Source organism: Nomascus leucogenys, chromosome 18 (assembly GCF_006542625.1).
Source record: "Nomascus leucogenys isolate Asia chromosome 18, Asia_NLE_v1, whole genome shotgun sequence".
NCBI classification, from domain to species: domain Eukaryota; kingdom Metazoa; phylum Chordata; class Mammalia; order Primates; family Hylobatidae; genus Nomascus; species Nomascus leucogenys.
Genome location: NC_044398.1, coordinates 47,598,205 through 47,620,968, shown reverse-complemented (window position 1 = coordinate 47,620,968; position 22,764 = coordinate 47,598,205). Strand labels below are relative to the sequence as shown.

At 37.3% G+C, this 22,764-nt stretch overlaps 1 protein-coding gene across 6 annotated transcripts in view; it reads right to left on the bottom strand.

Annotated features, from left to right (window-relative positions):
* Positions 1 to 22,764, bottom strand: part of PARD3 (par-3 family cell polarity regulator) — a 705,675-nt gene that overhangs the window by 232,597 nt on the left and 450,314 nt on the right. For 4 of the 6 annotated variants that reach the window (XM_030797833.1, XM_030797836.1, XM_030797834.1 and 1 more), the window contains 3 exons: positions 15,371 to 15,559; positions 14,445 to 14,615; positions 4,729 to 4,879 (listed from right to left, as the gene is read on the bottom strand). In XM_030797833.1, coding sequence (XP_030653693.1) covers positions 4,729 to 4,879; positions 14,445 to 14,615; positions 15,371 to 15,559 — 511 coding nt within the window. Of the gene's footprint in view, positions 1 to 4,719; positions 4,880 to 14,444; positions 14,616 to 15,370; positions 15,560 to 22,764 lie in introns of all 6 variants that reach the window. The other 2 variants (XM_030797831.1, XM_030797835.1) reach the window with 1 other exon arrangement.

The window sequence follows — 22,764 nt, the reverse complement described above, 5'->3', positions numbered from 1 at the left end:
AATACCAAATCCTCACACGGGCATAATTTATTAAAAGGAAATATTACAGTATAATCATAGTGCATTCATTCTTAAACACAAAACTAAAACTTCTGGTTTTACACAATATATTCTGAGAGATGGCCTAATAAGCAATATGGAACACTGAAAGGTGCATATGATTTTTTTTTGTAATCTGTTGTTCTGAGTAGAAATATTATACCTTAACTGTTGTGATACAATATTGTATACATAGATAAATGGCAAGAAATCTTCCTCATAGTAAGAAAATAATTTAGCATTATTTTTCTCACCCATGATTTCAAAGGCTAATATTTCACAAGATTTGAAAACCCATACTTTCCCCTTCTTAATTAACATGCTTGCCAGGAATATAGTTTTGGGTTATGGCTCCAAGATTATACCAGGGTAATGGACAGCTAAAAAGTCAACTACATATTCTACTAAGCTCCACCTAGACAATACAATGATCACTTAATTATGTTTCCTAGTAGTTGGCACATCATAAATGTGAAACCTTCTATGACTTGAGAAGGCTTCAATTTATCTTTGATAGGTAAACTTTCCTCTTTCTTCAACTAGTTAACTAGTGACCTACAAACTAAGTAAACTAGTCAGTATCTTGTAGAGTAGTGAAACAATGAAATACAAAATGTTTGTTTACTAAACATTTATTCATTGGCAAATTTACATAGAAGGTAACACCACACATGATACTCGAAAACTGTGCCAGTGACATGACTCACAATAAAAACATTAACGTTCCATTTTTCCATGTCAGATTGCTAACAAGATAAAAATGTTCTAAATATGTCTTCTTAAACTCACCACATATATATGAATATACAAACTACTGAGATAAATTCTAAAATGGATACAACAGATTTCAGTTTTGTTTTAAAAAGAAAAATTATTCAGCTAAAAAAGTTGAGAAATAGTTAAAGTCCCAGGCTTACAAATGACAATGTGTGATGTCTTTTACAAAATGGATGTGCTGGTTAAATTAGTTACGCCAATTATCCTTGTTGCTGGTTTTTTGTTTGTTTGTTTGTTTGTTTTTGATATGGAGTCTCACTCTGTTGCCCAGGCTGGAGTGCTGTGGTGTGATTTCAGCTTAATGCAAGCTCTGCCTCCTGGGTTTAAGTGAGTCTCCCGCCTCAGTCTCCCCAGTAGGTGGGACTATGGGTGTGCACCACCACATCCGGCTAATTTTTGTATTTTTCATAGAGACAGGGTTTTACATGTTGGCCAGGCTGGTCTTGAACTCCTGACCTCAGATGATCCGCCTGCCTGGGCCTCCCAAAGTGCTGGGATTACAGGCATAAGCCACTGTGCCCAGCTGCCTTGTTGCTGTTTCTTATTGTTAGTTAAGACAGACCAACCATTAGAAAAATGTTTAAGGCTTTTCAAAGGAAGAATCCTATGTAGGCAGCCCCACTACAGGTTACTTTCTGACGAATGTCCAGGACTATTACAAAATCCATGATTGTGGAAATTCTGTCAACAGAGATGACAGTTAGAGAAATCTTGCCTTTGGTCACAATCCTGGCTGACCCCAACAAAAGCTAAGGAAATCCTAATCAGGTGTGACTCATGATAAAGAAAAACATGCATCCAAATTTTGGTTCAGAAGTACAGAAAGCGTGCAACTTCTGTCAAGTTAATTAATGTATTTGCTCCATAACTCCCCCACATATAAGGTAAGTTGGTTGGAGTATGTGGTTTGAAGGCTGTTTTCAAAGATTTAACGTCTTTGATTTTTTTAGTCACCACGGGTGCCAGGACAGAATAAGATCTGGAGACTTTCGAATAACTGCTTACAGATGTAGATAATTATAAATTGATAATAATAAAGAATGAAGATCTCAGCATTTCCCAGAGAGGGCTATTTTTAGAAAAAGGAAATAGCCAAAAACAAAGTAAAACAAAAAACATCATGGGATATCAGGACTTAGTTCCTTCATCTGTTAAGTGGGAAAGTGTGACTGATGACATGTGACATCCTTCCAACTCTAAAGGCTCTTCCTTTTGGGGTGTATCTTTTAAAAGCCTTTCTCCAGGGATGTGTTCACATAGGAATGCATCACAAAGCCTCAAAGCTCTGTTTAGCCTAGAGTCCTATATAGGGGATTACTCCATACGAAAATTCAACCTGTTAACATAAAATTAATAACTCCCTAAGGTAATCAGCCAGAATTTCAGTACAAAGTTCCTTTTGTATCATAGCAGATCATGAAGTAAATACCTCATCCTCCACTAATGTCTACAGAGGAGTGATTCCAAACATATAGAAGGCAATCATTAACCAAACAATCTGAGGAATTTCCATGCGCCTAGATACTGTGCAAATCAATAAACACTGTTGTTATTGGTTTAGGTGAATGGAAATCCAATGTCCTGATGTCTTTGGAACTATGGAATTCATGACTCAGAAAAACATAAATCCAAATTTTGGTTCAGAAACTGTGTGATTTGTCAAGCTTCTTAATTTTTTTGTCCCATACCTCTCCTAATGCCTTGTTTGGGCATTCTGTTGCACGGTAACATCTTGAACAGGACGTCTAACTTTAAGTGGTAACTAATTTCACAAATTGCATTTGATTCTTACGGCCAATGATACTAGAATAAGGACTGACAAAGAGTGAGGAATTTTCAAATTTGCAAAACACAAGATGAATCAAAATATGCATATACACTTGTCAGGGTAAAACTATTTAGAATCCCTAGTTTCCGGTACAATTGTAAAAAATTATCTTAAGAAAATATCCAAATCATAAAAACATCAATTTAGCCTACCCTTAAATAGTAATGCATCTGTCACCCCCAGCCCAAAGTGGTAAAAGGGCATACACATCACAAAACACAGAACTGGGAGAGAAGTTACTGCCCTGGGGAAGCATCTGGAGTTTTAAGAGTTCAGTACATATCTAGCAGAAGGAAGAGGAAACAATGTCAACTGTAATGCAAACCAAAGAGGACTAATGAAGCTGTAGCTAACAAAATCAGGGCAACAGACTAGGAAGAAAATGAATGACTCTTCAACTCATATATACAGCATTTCAAAAGGTCACTAGCTGAATTTAGGGATTTTTTTGGTTTGAGTTTTAGTTTTAGTTTTTCGCCTTCCTCTGAAGCATCAGGGATTGGAGGCAGGATGCAGGTTACAGGAACTGGTGGACCAATGGTCTGATTCAGTATGGCAAGTCCTATGTTCCTATAATAAAGGGGAAATTACAGCATATCACTTTGTGTGCACACATATCTAGGGACACATGCACACTCTCTCTCTCAAGGGGATTGAAATTTCATCAATAAAAAGATAATTTAACAAAGATAAAGATTTATACCAAAGCCAAGAAAGTACGGAAAATCCAACAGCAGTGAAGAGAGTGGTAAGTAATAAGCAAAGATTTAAAAGTGATAAACTATGTACAAAGCCTTTCACCTGACAGGTGTTCAACCCAACAGGTGTGACACTCTTCCCTGACATTCACTTATGCCAAGCATGTAAAAAGAAAAATGTTGACAAAGTAAAACCAGAAAGCTGGCTTGTCTAAGTTCCACATGTAACAAGATAAGAAATTACATATTCAGCAATTTTTCTAAACTAGAAGGCTAGAGAGATTAGAGGAAGAAAAACAGACAATTCTACTAGACATGTTTATGTATGTTTTTGATCATGCCCAGTAGAAAGTTCTTTGAAGGCAGAGATTGCTTCTTACTCATCTTTGTATCTGCAGCAAAAGTATATACACAATGTCTTGCCAATAGCAGGCTTTCCATAAACACCCACTGATGAATAAATTACTGTTTCAATGAAGCTCCATAATGGAAACTTGAATTGTATTAAATCTGCATTAAACGTACTAAAAATGGAGTTAAATTTAGGGTTTTACTTTAAATGAAAGCCTTGCAAAATATACCAGTAATGAAAGTGTTTTATGTCAGGTGTTATTTTAATCAAAATGGCTTCTTGTGTTTTAAATTCGAAAACTCTCCCAAGCTAATCGCAAGATGAGCAACTCAGTAAATCCAACCACTCCTCTGGCAAAGCAAGTCTTTATTAACTGGATCTGTTAGTAGAAAGCTGAACTGCTGCAAAGCAAGTGCAAATAACCTCATTACCCACTGGGGGCCATGCAGATAGGATGGTACTGAATCCAAACAAAGGATGCAGAAGACTAGTTTCACGATTTTAAAACTAAGGCTTCAGAAAAGTAAAATACAATTAAAATACAGTAACATCCTATTAAATACAAACAAGATACATGTGAATATTTTACATATGTGTGCATATATCTGTATATAAATATTTTTTCTCCCCCCTCCAGGCAGTGCCACTGTGAATGATATGTAACTTTTGAATCCTTTTTGCCACAAGCCATTAAATTTTGATTTCTTTTTAAACATAGCTTCACATATTATCTCAAGTAAGTAAAGAATATCTTGATCACTAGAAAACATTTCCATATGATCCCTTTCTTTTTGGTTCCTTCCTCATGTTACAGGATCTAAAAGTCACTTAAATCAATGGATTGATTTACCTCTTCACATGAACACTTCCTGAATGATTTTAATAAACCTATTCTCTTTTGTCTTGTAAACATTAATATTTTTATTTACATTAATATTACACTAATATTACATTAATATTACACCAATAACCTCTCAGTAAACCAGTGAAAGCATCAAAATAAGATGTGATAAACAGAGTTTTACCTGACTCACCCATTATTCTACTGAGGGCAGCATTTCTGCTGGGTGATTCATCAAGCCCCTCAATCCCACTGTAGAGAGAATGGGAAATTCTTCGTTCTCTATCATCCAACGCTGTTTCAATGGGCAGCTCAGGTCCAGGGGGGCTCCCAGGTGACTTCAGCTACAGAGTAACAGGCATGGGGCAAAGAAAAATCAGTACCTGGAGGCCCATTAGCAGCATGGGAGAATTATAACAACTTGCCCAAGGCCTGTATCCAACTGGGTACCAAATGAACTAGAACTTTTCACCCTGTACCAAAATAATTTGTGATGACAGCTCTGCCTAATGACCAACTTTCTGTGCCACTTTATACCATGCCTCCCATGAAGTTCTGTCAGATTTCAACCACTGGAGGAAAAATATCTATATTTAAGGCTTTTTTAAAATCAGAGCTTGTTGTTTATTTTTCCAATTTGGCTGTTAGTGTCTGCTTAAGTCAATTTAAGTTACAGTGTAATTCAGAATTCTTTACTAGATGTTACTCTATAAAAGGCACGCTTGATCAGAATGGAAGCTGCAATTTAGCTATAGGTCTTATACTTATGGTATGTAAATACATCTAACAATTAGCACACATTTTTCCATGTGTGCTGGTGGAATTATTACCTACTCTACAAGACCTAAAGACTCTATCAGCTCAGGTGTCTTGAACAACACACTGATTTTAAATTCCTCCTACTAGAAATTAAGAATAATCATGGTATTATCTTTACTGTAATGTTTAAGTACAAGATAGTAGCTGCAATAATCACTTTAGTAGTGAAAAGAACAATATGCAAATCGGGACCAAATATTCTAATAAAGCACACAAAGATAGGAGGACTTCAAAAACATATACAATCTAATAAATAAGCAATGAATGTATGTCAATTTTGATGACAATACATTAAAATGGTATCGGGCATTTCTTAAAACAGCTAGCTGTGTCTAATAAGTCATATTTTACATAAAAATAATATGAGTAAAAAATTCATCTTAGTAAGGCCTTCAAACAAATCTGTTTTAATGAAGAACAAAGTACATTTAACTACAATCCTCACGACGCAGACTGTGAGGTTCACCACAAGGACCGGTATCTCATGATGCTTTGGTGTTAGACAGACAGGGAGGGCCAGTGTGGGGGAGTGGGCAGGAGGGCAGCACCACACAGCACAGCGAGAGAGAAGGCGCTCCTCTCACACATGAAACCACAACTGTCGCACTTCCTTCAGCTGAACAAATTATTATTTCTGTTAGAAGCTATCATCTGTTTAATATAAATGAGATATTTAATGAAGTTCCGAATTGTAGACTTATCTCTCCCAGTTTGATAAGCACTGGGGAGATTTAATGCATTGAAGGGTCAACACAATTACAATTGGAGGCACGTCAAACTGCAGGAGAATAATAAACTTGCAGCTCTAGTGAATTAGGCTCAATAAGGTTTAAATTGTGAAATGAGGATTTGTTTTATTAGGTTTTTTTTTTTAAATTGTAGATTACAACTGACAGCTTTACTGAAAAGTAAATTAAATATTCAAGGTCTCTGATGTAAAGAAATAAAAGAACAGTTTCTAAAAAAATGTAATGTCTAAATTCCAAGAGACTCTGGGAAAGTAAAAGAAAAAAAAGCTAATAAAAAGAATATCCTATACCAGTAAGAACAAGCATGGTTTTTAAATTAACACACACACTAAAAAGTATACCTACATAAAGATTTGCTATACAAGACTCTATAAACAAATCCTGCTTACTATATAACAATTTATCAAAAGACAGACAACATATCCTCAAGCTCGCCTGAAAAATGTATTTAATTGAACTGTATAATGCTGCAATTTTCTACATGATAAAACCTTTATAAAACTTCTTGAGAAATCCCTAAATATCCCAAAAGGCTATTTTAAAATTTTATAAAGCCAAATAAAAATTCCATTAAAAAGTAGTACATGCAGGTTTTCTAGAGAAAAACAGTAAGAAAAAAAAAACAGTTCAGAAAAAAACCAAGCACTTGAACATTTTCATAGGAAAGATTCTCCACCTCCCCTACCTCTCTACCCATGTTTAATTTACATCTCAAAAGACAGATTTAAATGAAGACATCAATAGTTGACTACATAAATATTTAACAGAAGATACAATGGCTTTTAATTTCTTTTAAAAAAACTGGGGTTACAGTTTTGTTTTAAATCTTTTGATGATTTTTTGTTGTTGCAAGAACACCAGCTTAGGAAATAGAAATGTGTCAGAGGGGGCACCAGCGGCACTGAGGAAGAGAGGTAACCTCAGTGGTCCTGGGAGAATGGCTGGCCTCCGCTCCCCCGGCTGCTCTCACGCCCTTGCAGGCTCCTTATATTAAAACCTTATTAAAATTAAGCTTTGGTTGGGTGTAGTGGCTCACGCCTGTAATCCCAGCACTTTGGAAGGCCGATGCAGGTGGATCACGAGGTCAGGAGTTCAAGACCAGCCTGACCAATATGGTGAAACACTGAATATACTAAAAATACAAAAATTAGCCAGGCGTGGTGGCCGGGCACCTGTAATCTCAGCTACTTGGGAGGCTGAGGCAGAGAATTGCTTGAACCCAGGAGACAGAGGTTGCAGTGAGCCAAGATCACGCCACTGCACTCCAGCCTGGGCAACAGAGAGAGACTCCATCTTGGTGGGTGGGTGGGGGGGGGGGTGGGGGGTGGGAATTAAGCTTCATTAGAAGAAGAAACTAAAGTAAGCACAACTGCGATTTTCATTTTGTTGTCTATTTGTGGTTTAATGTGCAAAAATTTTCTTGACTCCAACTAAATACAGTCCCCTGTAGTAGTGGCTGTTTAGCCCCTCAGTTCCATCCCAAGGAAAGTCTTTCTACCTATTAAAGAACAAAAACAGCTTTAGGTTGCAGCAAGATAGCTCACACTCGTAGGAGTGTAAAGTGATACAGTCTTTTGCTACAGTAACTTGGAAATATATTACCACAGGGCAAAAAAAAATCTTATTTTTAACTCTTTGAACAGGCCTTTATTTCATGTTGTGGTCACTATCCCAAAGGAAATAATAAGCTAAGTGAATAATGAAAATCCATGTGAATTTATCTGTGAGGTTTAATAAAATCTCCGTTTGTTGTGAGTATGCATTAGCAAGTCAAATAGTGTCTTTCACTTAAAGAAAATGTATCCCACCATCTCCACTACAAACACTGAAAAGTTCGTATTGGAATGGCCTTAACCCCCTTCAACAAACCTAAAACTGGATTCTCACTGGTGATTGGCAAGATATTATTCAATATTTCAGGGGTTTTTTTTTAGCATATTGTATTTTATCCCCAACGCCTAGCGTAGAGCAGGCACTGGTGGAATAATTAGCTTAATAAATTCATTCCTAAAAGTGAGTGAGTCATATTTTCCTTAAAACACACTACATTATGTGGAAATAGGCTGTTAAAAACAAGGACATGGAATAATGTTGAAATTAAAAGACATTTAACCTAGATTACAAATATACATTCTGGAAAATATTAGCTTCCAGAGGACAGGTGAACATAAAGCAACTAATGAAAAGACAGATTTTAGTTTTGGAGGAGAGTGAAGGAAGATTTAGAGTACAGTTCCACATTCTCTTTTCAAACAGGACCACATTTATTTTCCTTCACATCCCCAGGAGGGCAATGGCAAGAATCAGAAATGTGAGGTGGGCTCCTCAAGTCAGCACATGGCAGAACCAGAATTTCACCGATTACATCAGATTGTAAAGCCCATGCTTTTATTGTACACTACTTCCCAACGCAACTGGGATATAAAGTGCCTGAACAACACAATCGCAGTCAATTAGATCCACTCACCTGTGTAAGAGAAACAGACATTTTGCTTCTAAATTACTTTGCCACCTATGTTGGCCTTCCAGCCATTAAAGCAAATCATTTGACCTCTTTGCGTTTATTTCTTAATACAGAAAAAGAAGAGATTCATAAATTATACCTTAGGCCCCTTTCCTATTCTAATACACCTTTCTCATTCTAAGAGGATTAAGCCTAGAGAAAAGACTCATTTTAAAGAAGTCCTTGATGACTAAATCCCCCAATATGAGGTCTAAGACAGAAAGCTCACCTGGCGATACTCTCTACTGGCACTAAGAAAAAGCTTTACATAAAATCACTTCTAACATGGATATAATAAAATGCCTGGAAGCTATGTTAAATTACAGTAATTTCTACAAATATTAATGTCCTTAAAATATTTAAAAATCAGCATAATTCTCATATAGAGGCTATTTTCAACACTCAAGGAATGATGCCTGGCATTTACTTCCATTCCCCTCCAGTCTCGTTTAAAAGTCTTCAACAAATGTGTCCTTTGGGGTAAGGGAAAACAATTTTTCTCTTCTTATTTTGTGTATTCCAAAACTGAAACAATGGAAAAGAATGCCGGGACTCAGTTTTTCTCTAAAAAAGTGAAACCATCCTTTAAGGGCTTTAAACAATGGGAAGCCATCTCTTTTTCTTTGAAGAAAGAAAAAAGAAAACAAACGATTGCTTATACAATATTTTTAAGTGTAGTTAGGTAAAACCATTAGATCTATGGAAAGAAGGAAAGCAAAGGAAATAAAAATTACTGACACCAAAATCATTGTGTTTGACTTGCCTGAGGGTGACTTTGGAATTTCAGTTTCTAATACTAACAAGACCTCTTTTTCTTTAAAAAAAAAAAAAAAAAAAAAGCCAGATGGTAGCGGGTGCCTGCAGTCCCTGGCTAATACGGTGAAACCCCGTCTCTACTAAAAAATACAAAAAATTAGCTGGGCGTAGTGGCGGGCACCTGTAGTCCCAGCTACTCGGGAGGCTGAGGCAGGAGAATAGCGTGAACCCAGGAGGTGGAGCTTGCAGTGAGCAGAGATTGCGCCACCGCACTCCAGCCTGAGTGACCCAGCGAGACTCTGTCTCAAAAAAAAAAAGCCAGACTCTCCAGGGTTGCTCTTCGTCATTCAGCCTGTGCTGATGTGTCAGGCCTGGGTTGGATACCAGCAAAAGATACATAGGAAAGTGGTAGATGGACCAAGCCCTGGCAGTCTCAGAATCCACAATTCCAGCAAAAGAAAATCAAAGAGGAAACCACGATAGTGTGACAGCTGCTGGGTGAAGGGGAGTACACAGGGCTATGAAAATACTTTGGAAGAGAAAATGGAAAATGTAAGACTGTGTAAGTCTTTGCTAGGATGAGGGGCAGATAGACTCAAGTGGAAGACCTAGAGGTGTAAAAGAGCATCCGATGTCTGAGAAATTACCGGAAACACTGAGTAGCTAGAGCAGAGGTGCTGCAGGGGCTGTAGGGCACCGATGACAATCAGGCATGTCCCAGTGGGCCCCATGATGGAGACTGGTTGATCCTGGAGATGTGGAAAGCCTCTGAAGGGATTTCAGCAGGGACTGACATGATCAATGTGTTTTGTAAAAAAATTTGCCTGACTGCAGTGCAGAGAATGGATTGAGGGAGAAAGCCTGATTGCAGAGAAACCCCTCAGGGAGCTGCAGCAGTGAGCCTGGTGAGAGGAAGAGGTCTGAACTCAGGCAGTGGGAGAGGGGAGAGAGGGGAGCGGATGAAGGAAGAGAGATTCTAGGCCAGGTGCAGTGGCTCACAGGTGTAATTCCAGCACTTTAGGAAGCTGAGGCCAAAGGATTACTTGAGCCCAGCAGTTTAAAACCAACCTGGGCAACATAGTGAGATCCCACCTTTAAAGAAAAAATTAGTTGGGTGTGGTGGTGCATGCCTGTGGTCCCAGCTACTAGGGAGACAGGTGGCAGGATTGCTCGAGCATGGGAAGTCGAGGCTACAGTGAGCTGAGACTACACCACTGCACTCTAGCCTAGGGGACAGAGCCAGAGAGCAAGACTCTGTCTCCAAAAAAGAAAAGAGGGAAATTCTAGAGGTAGACGCAACAGGCAACAGGCATAGTGACAGCATTTGAGAGGTCAAGGGTGACCCCAGATCTCTGCCTTCTACAACTGAAAGAATGTGGTGCCTTGTGAATTAGGTGCCCATAAGACATGCCAGGAAATATTTCCCTAGGCAGGTGGACAGAGGGATCTGGTGCCAGAGTGGAGTTGTGAGCTGGAAAGAGGATGATGGTATTCATCCTAACAAGTGGTTTCAGGCGGCAAGGGAGTAGAGATCAGCTATGGAGCATGAGCAGAGTAAAAATAAACAGACCTGGTGGGGCGCAGTGGCTCACGCCTGTAATCCCAGCACTTTGGGAGGCCAATGTGGGCAGATCACAAGGTCAGGAGTTTGAGACCAGCCTGACCAACATGGTGAAACCCCATCGCTACCAAAAATACAAAAAATTAGCTGGGCATGGCGCACACCTGTAATCTCAGCTACTCAGGAGGCTGAGGCTGGACAATCGCTTGAACCCGGGAGGCGGAGGTCGCAGTGAGCTGAGATCGCGCCACTGCACTCCAGCCTGGGGCGACAGAGCGACACTCCATCTCAAAAAAAAAAAAAAAAAAAAAAAAAAAAAACAGACAGCAGACCCAGAGGAACTTTGAGAGACAGGAACAATGAAAGAACAGGCAGAAAAGAGGAACCCTTAGAGAAGACCCAGAGTACGGTAGCAGAAAACTAGAGAGAGTAGATAGGAGACACTTTGAGAATGAGATAGTGCCTGCAGATTCCTGAAAGGCTAAGCAAAATAGGCTAAGAAATAGCTCCCAGAGAATGTCTCCAATGTGCCCTGTCGGGACTAATGTTAAGGAAATACAGGGCTTTACCATAATACCTAGTGAAGGGGGCTGACAAATAAATTTAAAGAAAACATATTGGACCAGGTGAGGTGGCTCATGCCTGAAATCTCAGCACTTTGGCAGGCTGAGGACAGGAGTTGGAGAACAGCCTGGACAACATAGCAAGACCCTGTCTCTACAAAAATGAAAAATAAAGAAGACATATTAAGATAATACACAGCACTTCCATGTATAAAAGAAAGAAAAATGTGACAAAGAACAAAAGATTTTCTTTTACACAATCTCAACTTCTCTAACTAGAAATTAAGTATGCAAACCTTGGATGTAAAGATGAGATAGCAAAATACAGTTTTCTGATTGGCAAAGATTGGACTATACAGCTGATTAAAAGACCTAGAAAGAAAACTCAGCACATTATTTTGGCTTGAGATTTGTTCAGGACAGCATGATGCCCTATGCTTCTATCAATATTTACTGTAACATAATTTACACATACCCTCCCAGTGTGCAAAGGAGAAAGTTTTCCAAAGGTAATGCATAAGTACAACAGCAGAAAAATCATGTCTTATGCCTTATTGGAAGCTGAATTGACATGTTCTGTCTTCATGTAATTCTTTAGTTAAACCCTATCAGTACAAAAGGGTTCTTGCTAGTATTACAAAGATAGCACAGCACTCATAAGATTTTTTTGATGTAATTGCTTTATAAACTTATGCTGTCCTAAGAAACAGTAATAACCAGCAATGTATGAAAATGATACCATAAGGAATATTGAATATTGCATCTATTACTGTCTATTGCAGCTGTTTCCTTACTTAAATCGTATTCATTCACAAAAATTCATATGGAGAAGTGAATAAGACACAGAGATATTTCAGGGTGATTCCAATTTCATGTCTCTTACAGGACAAGAGGGAATAAAATCAGTGCTTTTATCAAAACATTTTCAGGCTGGTACACGTTTACTTTGTCACTGTTTGGGGGGAACAACAGGGAATAATCTGAATCAGATAAAAACAGAACACTGATCTTCAGTTCATTTCTGCATTTCAAGTCCTCCTATAGCATTCAATGTTTTCTGTGAAGGAAAACGTTGAGAAGGTGTTAAAAATTTTAATTGGTCTCTAAAAGACTAAGGTGATATGTTGTCCAGTAGAATGCATGCCATCTGTCTTATTCACTGCTATGTCCTCAGGATCTAACACATTTTCTGATACACATAAGATGCTCAATAAATACCTGTGGAATGAAAACTGTCCTGTGGAATGGGAAAGTATTCAGGTGGCCAAAAGAAAAAGGCCTAAAAGAGAATGATATGTTTTGTAAACTTACAGTTGAGACATTTTTATATAGTGCTTTGTGGGACTTAAGTTAAAAGATCAGCTAATGATTTTGCAATGAGTAAAAACTATTATTCAATCAGTCCAGGAGGGAAGGAAGAGAGAAAAAAATATCAGTACAGTATCCTACTGGAGGGATTAGCTTTTATATTTACCTTACATAAATTAATGTTTTTATGTCCCACTCTTCTCCATTCTGAGATTTTTTAGTTAAGGTTATGTTGTTCTCTTGATATCAAAATTCATTTTGTTGATTACTGTTAACTCATTCTACATTTGGCAAATAAAAATAACAAAATAATTCAGTGGTCAGTGATCTTTCAGAATATGTCACCTCTATATTGACTACTAACTGAGCTCGAGAGTGTATTTTCTTGGTAAAATATGCTTGTATCATAGGTTCAGATGAGTGGTCACTGCAACCTGAAGTTTGCTTTATATGTTAATTAAACAGAAGTTTAAAAATTAAGAAAAACACTTAAACAATTTAGGTAAAATTTCCAGTTTGTATTATTTGCTAATCATTTTATCTTAGTTGATCTTAAAATGTGGGAATCTGAACATTGATTTAAGAAAAACTTCACATTTTCAACAGCTCATTTTGCACATGGGCAAGTCTGACTTATTTTCTACAGATGGCACATAATTTATAATGAATCCAGGAAATTTAGCTTTTTTCAAGCTCCAATATTATCAAGTCTACATATAATTTATTTTTAACTTTCAAATGTCCTATTATACAACAAAGTATGTTTCTATACAGCAAAGTATATTTTTCCACATTTGGGAAAACAGATGATCCTACCCTTCAAGAGAGGATGCCCCGTGTCCTCCTCACTCCTAATTCCAAACTGCAACATACATTTAGAACAAGCAGAGTATAATACAATACAGATCACTGAAAAAGGAGGCATTCAAAGAGAACAGACTCAATCCCATAGAGAAAGAGAAAATAGGGACTGAAGAGAAGGAGGTATACGCTATTGATAATCTCACAAGAGAACACCATCATCTAAGAAAGCCAGACCGTGGGCCGGGTGCTATGGCGCGTGCCTGTAATCCCAGGACTTCGGCAGACTGAGGCAGGAGGATCACTTGAGCCCAGAAGATGGAGGCTGCAGTGAGCTGTGACCACAACACTGAACTCCTGTGTGGTCAAAACAGTGAGATCCTGTCTCAAAAAAAAAAAAAAGAAAGGACAGGGAAAGAAAGATTGTTCCCTACTAGGGGCTTTGTAAGAGGCATCCCATTTTAGATAAACAAATGAATAAGCAACTGTTTCTCTGCATGATTCACCTCCCAGGTATAACTCTGCCAACTAGAAGAGAAACTGTTGGCTCTGAGAAGGAAGATGTGACACAGATTTCAAAAAAAAAATCAGCTAAAGGGGCTTTTGAGATCCCAGTGTTTCCTGCTGAGTTGGCAACAGGAGTATTAATATCCACTTAGGAATATGTTGATCACAAGAATTAAGAACACAAATCACAATCCACCTACAAAATAATAAAACTACAATAAGCAAAGATAATTTACGGTCTTTTGATGTAAGGTCCTGGAATCTAATACCCTTTGCCTAAAATTAGGACAGAAATGTCGTTTTTTTACAATTTTAGATGCTAGCGCATTTTGCATTTCTTACCTCATTGCACTTGCTTATTCTCCTTGCAACAATAAGCTGGATCATTCCTCGTTTATTGCCTTCAGTAGACATAGACCTTCTTAGGGTTTCCATGGCATCTTGGTTTGTCTTGCCCAACAGGGATTCTCCATTTACTGCTATCAGTTGATCATTCACCCGAAGCCTTCCATCCTGGGAAGAAAACAGGTAAAAATAAGTGCTATTAAATAGACTGCTATAAAAGAAGTAGCTTTTCCTTTAGTTAATAAATAAAATAAAAACAAAGCAAAAAAAAAAAAGTGGGGAGCTTTAATCCTAATGGATTATGCCCAATTGAACACTGGCATAATAACGTCTAAGCAGCTATTGTAGCCTGTGTCTATTTCAATCATTTATACATTTGTAAATCAAGTCATTATCATAATCTGTTTACCAAAATAGCATACTAATTCAAAGGACACAAAGTGATTACTTTCTTGCTTCCAGAAACACCCATAGAGGTTATTTAGAAACCAAGACATGTAAAAGCTCAAGGCTATTAGACAGTTGCAGAGAACTGTCCCCTTAACAAATGGCCAGGAAATTTTCTCTAGGCTGAGAAATAGAGTAAGTGACCCACAAACAAGGGAGGGGAGGGGAAAGATTAAAGTCTACTATACGCCCATTCTGTGCCAGGACCTATGCCAAGTCTTTGCACAGATTAACTTCATTTAACTAGCATGCCAATGGGTTGTATGTTCTGTGAGAGAAAAAATGAAGGGTTGAAGTTATGGACTCCATCCCCACATGACACATCACTGAGATATCTCCTAGTTGTTTGATTGTGAATGTGGGTACTATGAAGAAATGAGAAAACTTCTGTTAACTGTATATGTTTTCAAAATAGGAACAGGGTTGAAATTAAAATTTTTATTAATAGGCATACGCATGGTAAAGTTGACACTCACTTTAGATGCTGCTCCTCCATTAATAATGGACTTGACAAAGATTCCCAAATCTGCGTGGTTCTCTTTTGACCGGTTACCTTTGACACTGACACCAAGGCCGGCAGATCCTGAATCATTAAGTGGGACTTCAAACGTCAGAAATTCCCTGGTGCCATCAGGTGTGAGAACAATATCCTCATCTTCTGCTTTCTAATAGGGAACAAAATTGCACAGCACATTATATTCCAATGTTTCTTTCTCAAAGTCATTTTTAAAGACTGCTAATGAGCAGTTCCTTAATCACAAGAGGCAAAATATTTCCACCAAGGTTCCAGAGCAAGATTCATGAAAACACTACATCTGCACCCACTCCAGAAGATTCCTGGAACCGCTGTTAATATTTTTATGTAGCAATTATTCAATATTGAACAAAACTTAAATCAGATTTGAGAAAGATAGAGGGGAAAAAAAAATGTAGTGGAAGGACTAAAGACTAGTAGATTTCTAGAGTTCGAGATTTTTTTGGTCTAATTATATATTCTAAACGACAAGAAAAACAGTAACAACAGGAGTAAAAATAAATAAATATAATTCATTTATCTCCCTTTTTATGAGGAAATTCTGAAGCTATCAATATATTTAATGTTCACTAATGGTGTTTATTCACAAAAAAATAACAAATCCTGATCATACAAAATCAGCAGGAAAAAGGTATCTGGGTTCAGAGAGCCTCTAAAGAATTCTAACGTCAACATCTGTGAGACAAAGTAGAGATATACAACATCACAGAAAACTTTTCCACAATATTGTAGCATACATAATATAGCTGGTAAATATTATTCAGGTAATCTTGTTTAATTATATATCAAGATTTAACTTCATAGTCACCAAGTATAGAAGACAAGGAAGACTTTTAAAATAAAAAACATTTAGTAGATACAAATTATTGTTCACCTCCCTTAAAACAGAGGAAGAAATGAAAGCTTAATGTAGAACTGAATAAAATGCATTAAGATGACAGTCTATCATTAAGAAAGGCTACACTCAAGAAGAGGAAGCACTCAGCCTTTTGAGCTCCTCCTCCTCAGCAATCCCCATGACCAAGATTTCCACCATCTCTATACTGGTCATGTCCAAATCAGTAAGGCCAGGACTCTTGTTCAAGCACAAACTCTTGCTCCAACCACAGAACAGACATGTGGCACAGGCTCTTCATGTAAAAACTGAATGGCACATCTAGTCCTACAACCTATTTCTCCTCCTCTTTTCCCACGTTGGAAATATTTCTCCAGCATCTGTTTAGTCATTCAAGCTTGACTTATCAAATTATAATTGAAGAATAAGAAATATAATGGTACATAGATATGTAGGAATATATACTTTAAACAGATTGTGCTTTTACAGAATGTTCAATAACACAAAAAAAGTAGGTGACTGCATCCTACCAAATTTTTGAAATGTCCTAATAAGAATAAAAATCAACCCAAGGAATTTGGAATTCAAGGAAATTTGGAATGCAAGGAATTTGGGGCATAAACATGCAATCTCAGTTGTCTCAATTAGATAAAATACATTTTGAGAGTACATTATCTTTAAGTGAATTTTTTAGATCATCATAAAATAAGCAATATGCTATTTATAAATCTTTAGACCCACAGTAATGTGATGTTTCTAATTTACAAATATGTAAAGTTAACATTTTATGGTGGGACATCTTTGTGCTATCTCAAAGGATGGCCTGATAGTTTTTAAAGACAAGGAACACTTCAATTACAATAAACTTGCTAATGGGTTAAAAAAAAATTAAAACTTATGTAAAGAAGAACGCAAAATAAGAACCTGAAAAAATACAGGTAATAGTCATGTTAACTATGCAAAGTAAATACATTTATGATCGAAGTCCAAATAAAGCCTTAAGCCTGCTCATTATAAAAACTAGATTTAAAATATTCCCAGGCTGGGCGCGGTGGCTCACGCCTGTAATCCCAGCACTTTGGGAGGCCGAGGCAGGTGGATCATGAGGTCAGGAGATGAAGACCATCTTGGCTAACATGGTGAAACCCTGTCGCTACTCAAAATACAAAAAATTAGCCGGGCGTGGTGGCAGGTGCCTGTAGTCCCAGCTACTCGTGAGGCTGAGGCAGGAGAATGGTGTGAACCCAAGAGGTGGAGCTTGCAGTGAGCGGAGACCACTGCACTGCACTCCAGCCTGGGGAACAGAGCAAGACTCTGTCTCATAACAAAAAAATAATAATAATAATAAAATAAAATATTCCCAGAGAACAATTTTAGCTCAAATAAAACCAATGTATTATGGGCAAAAAAAGATCAAATATATCAAATACTTTGATACAAAAGTATCTTTATATACATGCTTTGCACTATAAACATGAATATTCAATACACTTTTTATTTTGGTCTATGTGGCTCAAAACAAGTGTTTTGTTGTTTGTTTTTTTGAGACAGCCTCACTCTGTCACCCAAGCTGGAATGCAGTGGTATAATCACCACTCACTACACCTTTGACCTCCCCAGGCACAGGTGATCCTCCCACTGCAGCCTCCAGAGTAGCTGGGACTACAGGCGCATGTCATCAAACCAGGCAAATTTTTGTATTTCTTTAGAGATGGGGTTTCACCATGTTGGCCAGGCTGGTTTCAGACTCCTGGGCTCAAGCAATCCGCCCACTTTGGCTTCCCAAAGTATTGGGCTTACGTACCCAGCCCCTTGAAACATTTACAGAGTACAAAATAATGACTGTGTGTGAATGAACTGCACTACCTCAATATAAAATGTTACAAGAATATAAAGTACGATAAATTTTGATGTTTAAAATACAAAACAACATCAACACACACCATAGTTCCCCTTGACTTTAAATTTGGAGGTTACTGAAATGAAAAATTATTCTGTCAATCAGTACTTATAAGCCTGGAAAAGCTACATTTGAAAAAAAGGAAAACAAGAATATTCTTTCTATGGACACATCTAAGTCTCATCATTCACTATGCTTACTTGCTTCAACTCTGGAAGGTTCTTAATTGTTACTTTCTGATTTGAATCTTCAGTTGTCTTTTTAGTGTTTACTGAGTTTTACATTTCCATAACATTTTACCAAGGCTTACAATTCTCATATTTTTCCTACTTGAAAGATCAGGATAAGGAGCTGACTGCATATATGAAGAAAAATTTTAATCAAGTTGCAATATTTTCTGACTGCCGAACTCTGAACCTGTTTTAAAAAAGAGCATATTCTCCAGGGGATAGTTTCATTTATTATAACAACTGCAGAATGGGAATAATCTTTTTCAGCTTTCTTATCAAGTCTTAAGTCATTATTATCATTAAGAACATTGACGTGAAACACTGCACATTTCACGTGATATTCCGTTATTAATTCATTTGGCTTTTGACATAGACAGAAATTAATGCCAGCTTTTAGAACTTAGTTCTCTGGCAGAAAAATGTTTTTTAAAAATTTTGCTCTTCAAAAATCATTTGAAATGCTATATTACTGAGAACGTTCATAAAGTCAGACAGTATAGGTATCTCTATATTCTGATGTAAAGTAGAAACTTTCTATCATCTTGTTATTCTATCCAGATTCTGCACCTTAACACTGTTTCTCGAATTAAGATCTTTCTACAGAAATGCAAAAAAATGTTTTTTCTTTAACTCGCTCCTCATGTCATCTGTGCACAGTCATGTCACTCAAGCACACCTCCCTCACGCACATACATGCATGTATACCTCAAGTGATTGTTTTCAGCAATAAGGCCTGTCAGTTCTTCCTTTGTCCATTTCTCCATTACCATTTGTTGTCTTTAAATGACCAGAACAAAAGGGCACCTTTGCTAAGGAACCTGCTGAATGGGTATTGTGAAAGCTACTTACTATCCCACCCTCCAGAGAACAGCAGAAAAGATGTACATTTCTATCTGCAGTGAGACAAAGAATCATAAGTGGGCACCATCATGGCCCCTTTTTCCTTCTTCCCCAAATAACAGTCCAAAAAACTGAGAATAGAGCTGGCCTATAGGCCTGAATCCACAGTTAATCTGCAGGAAAGCTGTTATCTATAAAAATGGAAATAAGAGTTGATTGTGTCAAGCAGCAGAAAAACAATCATGGGAAGGGTAATCTCTGAGCTGCAACAAACGAAAGTTTGGATGAGAATGTACAAAATATTGTGAAGAGAGGCAAAAGAAACATGGTCTGTGCACAAATGGTAGAAGACCATAAAATTATAGGAGTGAGTTCAATAGCCGATTTTCAGCTTTGTAACAAAATATGTGAATCAGCAAAAGTTTTATCACTCTCTCAAGATCTGCCCTTATCTACAGAATTATCTTTTTTTTTTTTTAAGACAGGGTCTTGCTCTGTCGTCCAGGCTGGAGTGCAGTGGCATGATCATAGCTCTCCATAACCTTGAACTCCTGGACTCAAGCGATTCTCCTGCCCTCAGCCTCCCAAGTAGCTAGCTGGGACCCCAGGGCACACCACCAAGCCTGACTAACTTCTTCTCTTTTTTGTAGAGACAGGGTCTTGCTATGTTGCCCATGCTGGTCTCAAACTCCTGGGCTCAAGCAATCCTCCCACCTCGGCCTCCCAATATGCTGGGATTATAGGCAAGAGCCACCATGCCCAGCTGAGTTATTAGCAAATAGCTAGTAAATTAATGCACAAATCCCTAGTAAATTAATAACAAAAAGATAAGCAGTCTGCATCAAACAGGAAAAGGATGTAAACAAGCCATTCACTGAAGACAGATGAGCGAACCAATAAATAAACCTCCAAGTACAAGGTTCAATCTTACTCGCAAATCAATCAAAGGTTATCAAATTGCTCCATATATTTTCTTTAAATTAATGATATCCAACAAATACTGCTATGCCACAGAACATTAAAAAATAAATAAAAATAATGATATTTAATACTGTAGAAGGTGTGGTGAAATGGGCATGTTCTTGCACTGCTGGTGAATGTAAAAAAATGGTACAATATTTATGGAAACCAATTTGACAATGCTTATCTAAACCTTCTACAATTTGCCTTTTTCTTAAGCTAGAAATATTACTTTTAGTGATATGGCCCACAAAAAGAGTTGTGATCATGTACCAAGATTTAACTGTGAGGATATTGTTTTAATTACGATAGCTAAAAATTGACATGTATGACAGTAAGTTAGGAAAATTAAGATATATCTACACAATGGAATGCCATTCAGCTAATAAAGTGTCTTAGCAAAATATTATGTAAGACAAGAAAGTATTCGTGACTAAGAAATTGAGTTTTACCCTTTGGGCTTTCATAACTTCCAGTACACCCATCAAAAACCTCCACAACATATTTTTATGAATTAATGTCTGCCTTCAAAGATCACTAGAAGCTTCTCAAGGTAGGAATTTATGTCAGTCTTCACTCGTGCCTGGGGCATGACATTTATTAACAATAATAGGATATGTGGCTGGGACATGATACATATTAAATAGGTAGACAAGAACATCTTTTTATTTATTTATTTTTTCTGAGATGGAGTCTCGCTCTGTTGCCCAGGCTGAAGTGCAGTGGTATGATCTTAACTCACTGCAATCTCGCTTCCCAGGTTCAAGCAATTGTCCTGCCTCAGCCTCCCAAGCAGTTGGGACTAAAGGCGTGTGCCACTACACCTGGCTAATTTTTATATTTTTAGTAGAGACAGGGTTTCGCCATGTTGGTCAGGCTGGTCTCAAACTCCTGACCTCAGGTGACCCGCCCGCCTTGGCCTCCCAAAGTGCTGGGATGACAGGCATGAGCCACCACGCCAGACCAAGAAAATCATTTAAAAAAATATATTATCTTTGGCTAGGCTCACAGACAGAAATATAAAATATATATATATAAAAATGATGATACTGAAGTCACAGAATTACAAGTGATTTTAATTTTCTTCTACACATGACTGAATTTTCTACAGTTGATATGCATTATCTTTACAATATAAAAAATCCATTGTATACCATTTCTTTAATTCTGCTTCCTCAAAAAGCACTGCATGGGGGAGGGGAAATTAGTAGAGGGTTATGCAGATGGTCCACAACTTACAATGTTTCGACTTAATGATTTTTCCACTTTTGATGGTGCCCATGAAACCATTCTGTTGTTCACTTTCAGTGCAGTATCCCAGAAATTAGATACGATATTCAACACTTTACTGTAAAATAACTTTGTGTTAATTATTTTGCCCAACTGAAGGCTAAGGTAAACCTTCTGAGCACATGAGGTAGGCTAGGCTGGGTTACAGCGTTGTAGATTGGGAGAATAACTGCATTTTCATCGTAACAATATTTTCAACATACAGTGGGTTTACTGACAAATTTATGGGGAAGTAACCCCATCATAAATTGAGGGGCACCTGTATATGATGGGCAGGGGCTGCTGCTGGGGACAAAGATGGGCTATGAATGAGCACCTTAGGACAGCTCTAAAAAAACAACCATGCCATGACAGCAGACCATCATAGCGTCATGGAGAACAGAAATTTTCATAGACATTAGAGAGAGAATATACTTATTAAACAAACAGAGATTAAATAATATGCAGGTAGGTATCTGAGACAATATGAACAACCATTTATATTTTTAACTAACAGAAGGATTTTTTAAATGGAGAAATTATCATGGTTCTTAAATTTTTCTTAAATTTAAGAACCATGATAAACCTCTTAATAAAAGAATAACCCTCCAATCAGACTCCAAAATTTCCTTAAGTTGCCCATTGTAATTTATCCCATATGTGAGATGAACATTTCTGTATGTTATTTGTGCTAATATTATAAAGTTCATTATTCTTATAAGTAAAGTTCAGATGTCACATCTGGCTTTATAATGCTCTTTTCTAATTCGAATGGTAGATGCCAAATACATTTTGAAAGACTTTTAAATTTTTTGCTTGGTAAAATAATGCTGAGGAAAAAATGTTTTGCACAATTATTAATCTCTAATGTTAACCCCCAAAATACTCACCCAATCAAAGAAACATCAGACAAACTCAAATTGAGGGACATTCTCAAAGTAATCTGCCCCTTCGAAAATTAAAAATTTGCTTGGAGTAATTTGTTCTTGAGAAAATATTAACAAACATAATAGGTTAAAGGAGATTAACGAGCCATGAGAACTAAGTGTCATACATGATCCTGAATTGGAAACAGGACCAAATTCTATTCATACTTGTAATTCATTCATTCTCTCATTCATTTATGATATAAAGAACATTAATTGGGACAACTGATAATACAATCAATTTAATCATTTTCGTAACTATAACACAGTTACATAAGAAAATGTCCTCCTTCTGGCCAGGCGCAGTGGCTCACGCCTGTAATCCCAGCACTTTGGGAGGCCGAGGCGGGCAGATCACGAGGTCAGGAGATCAAG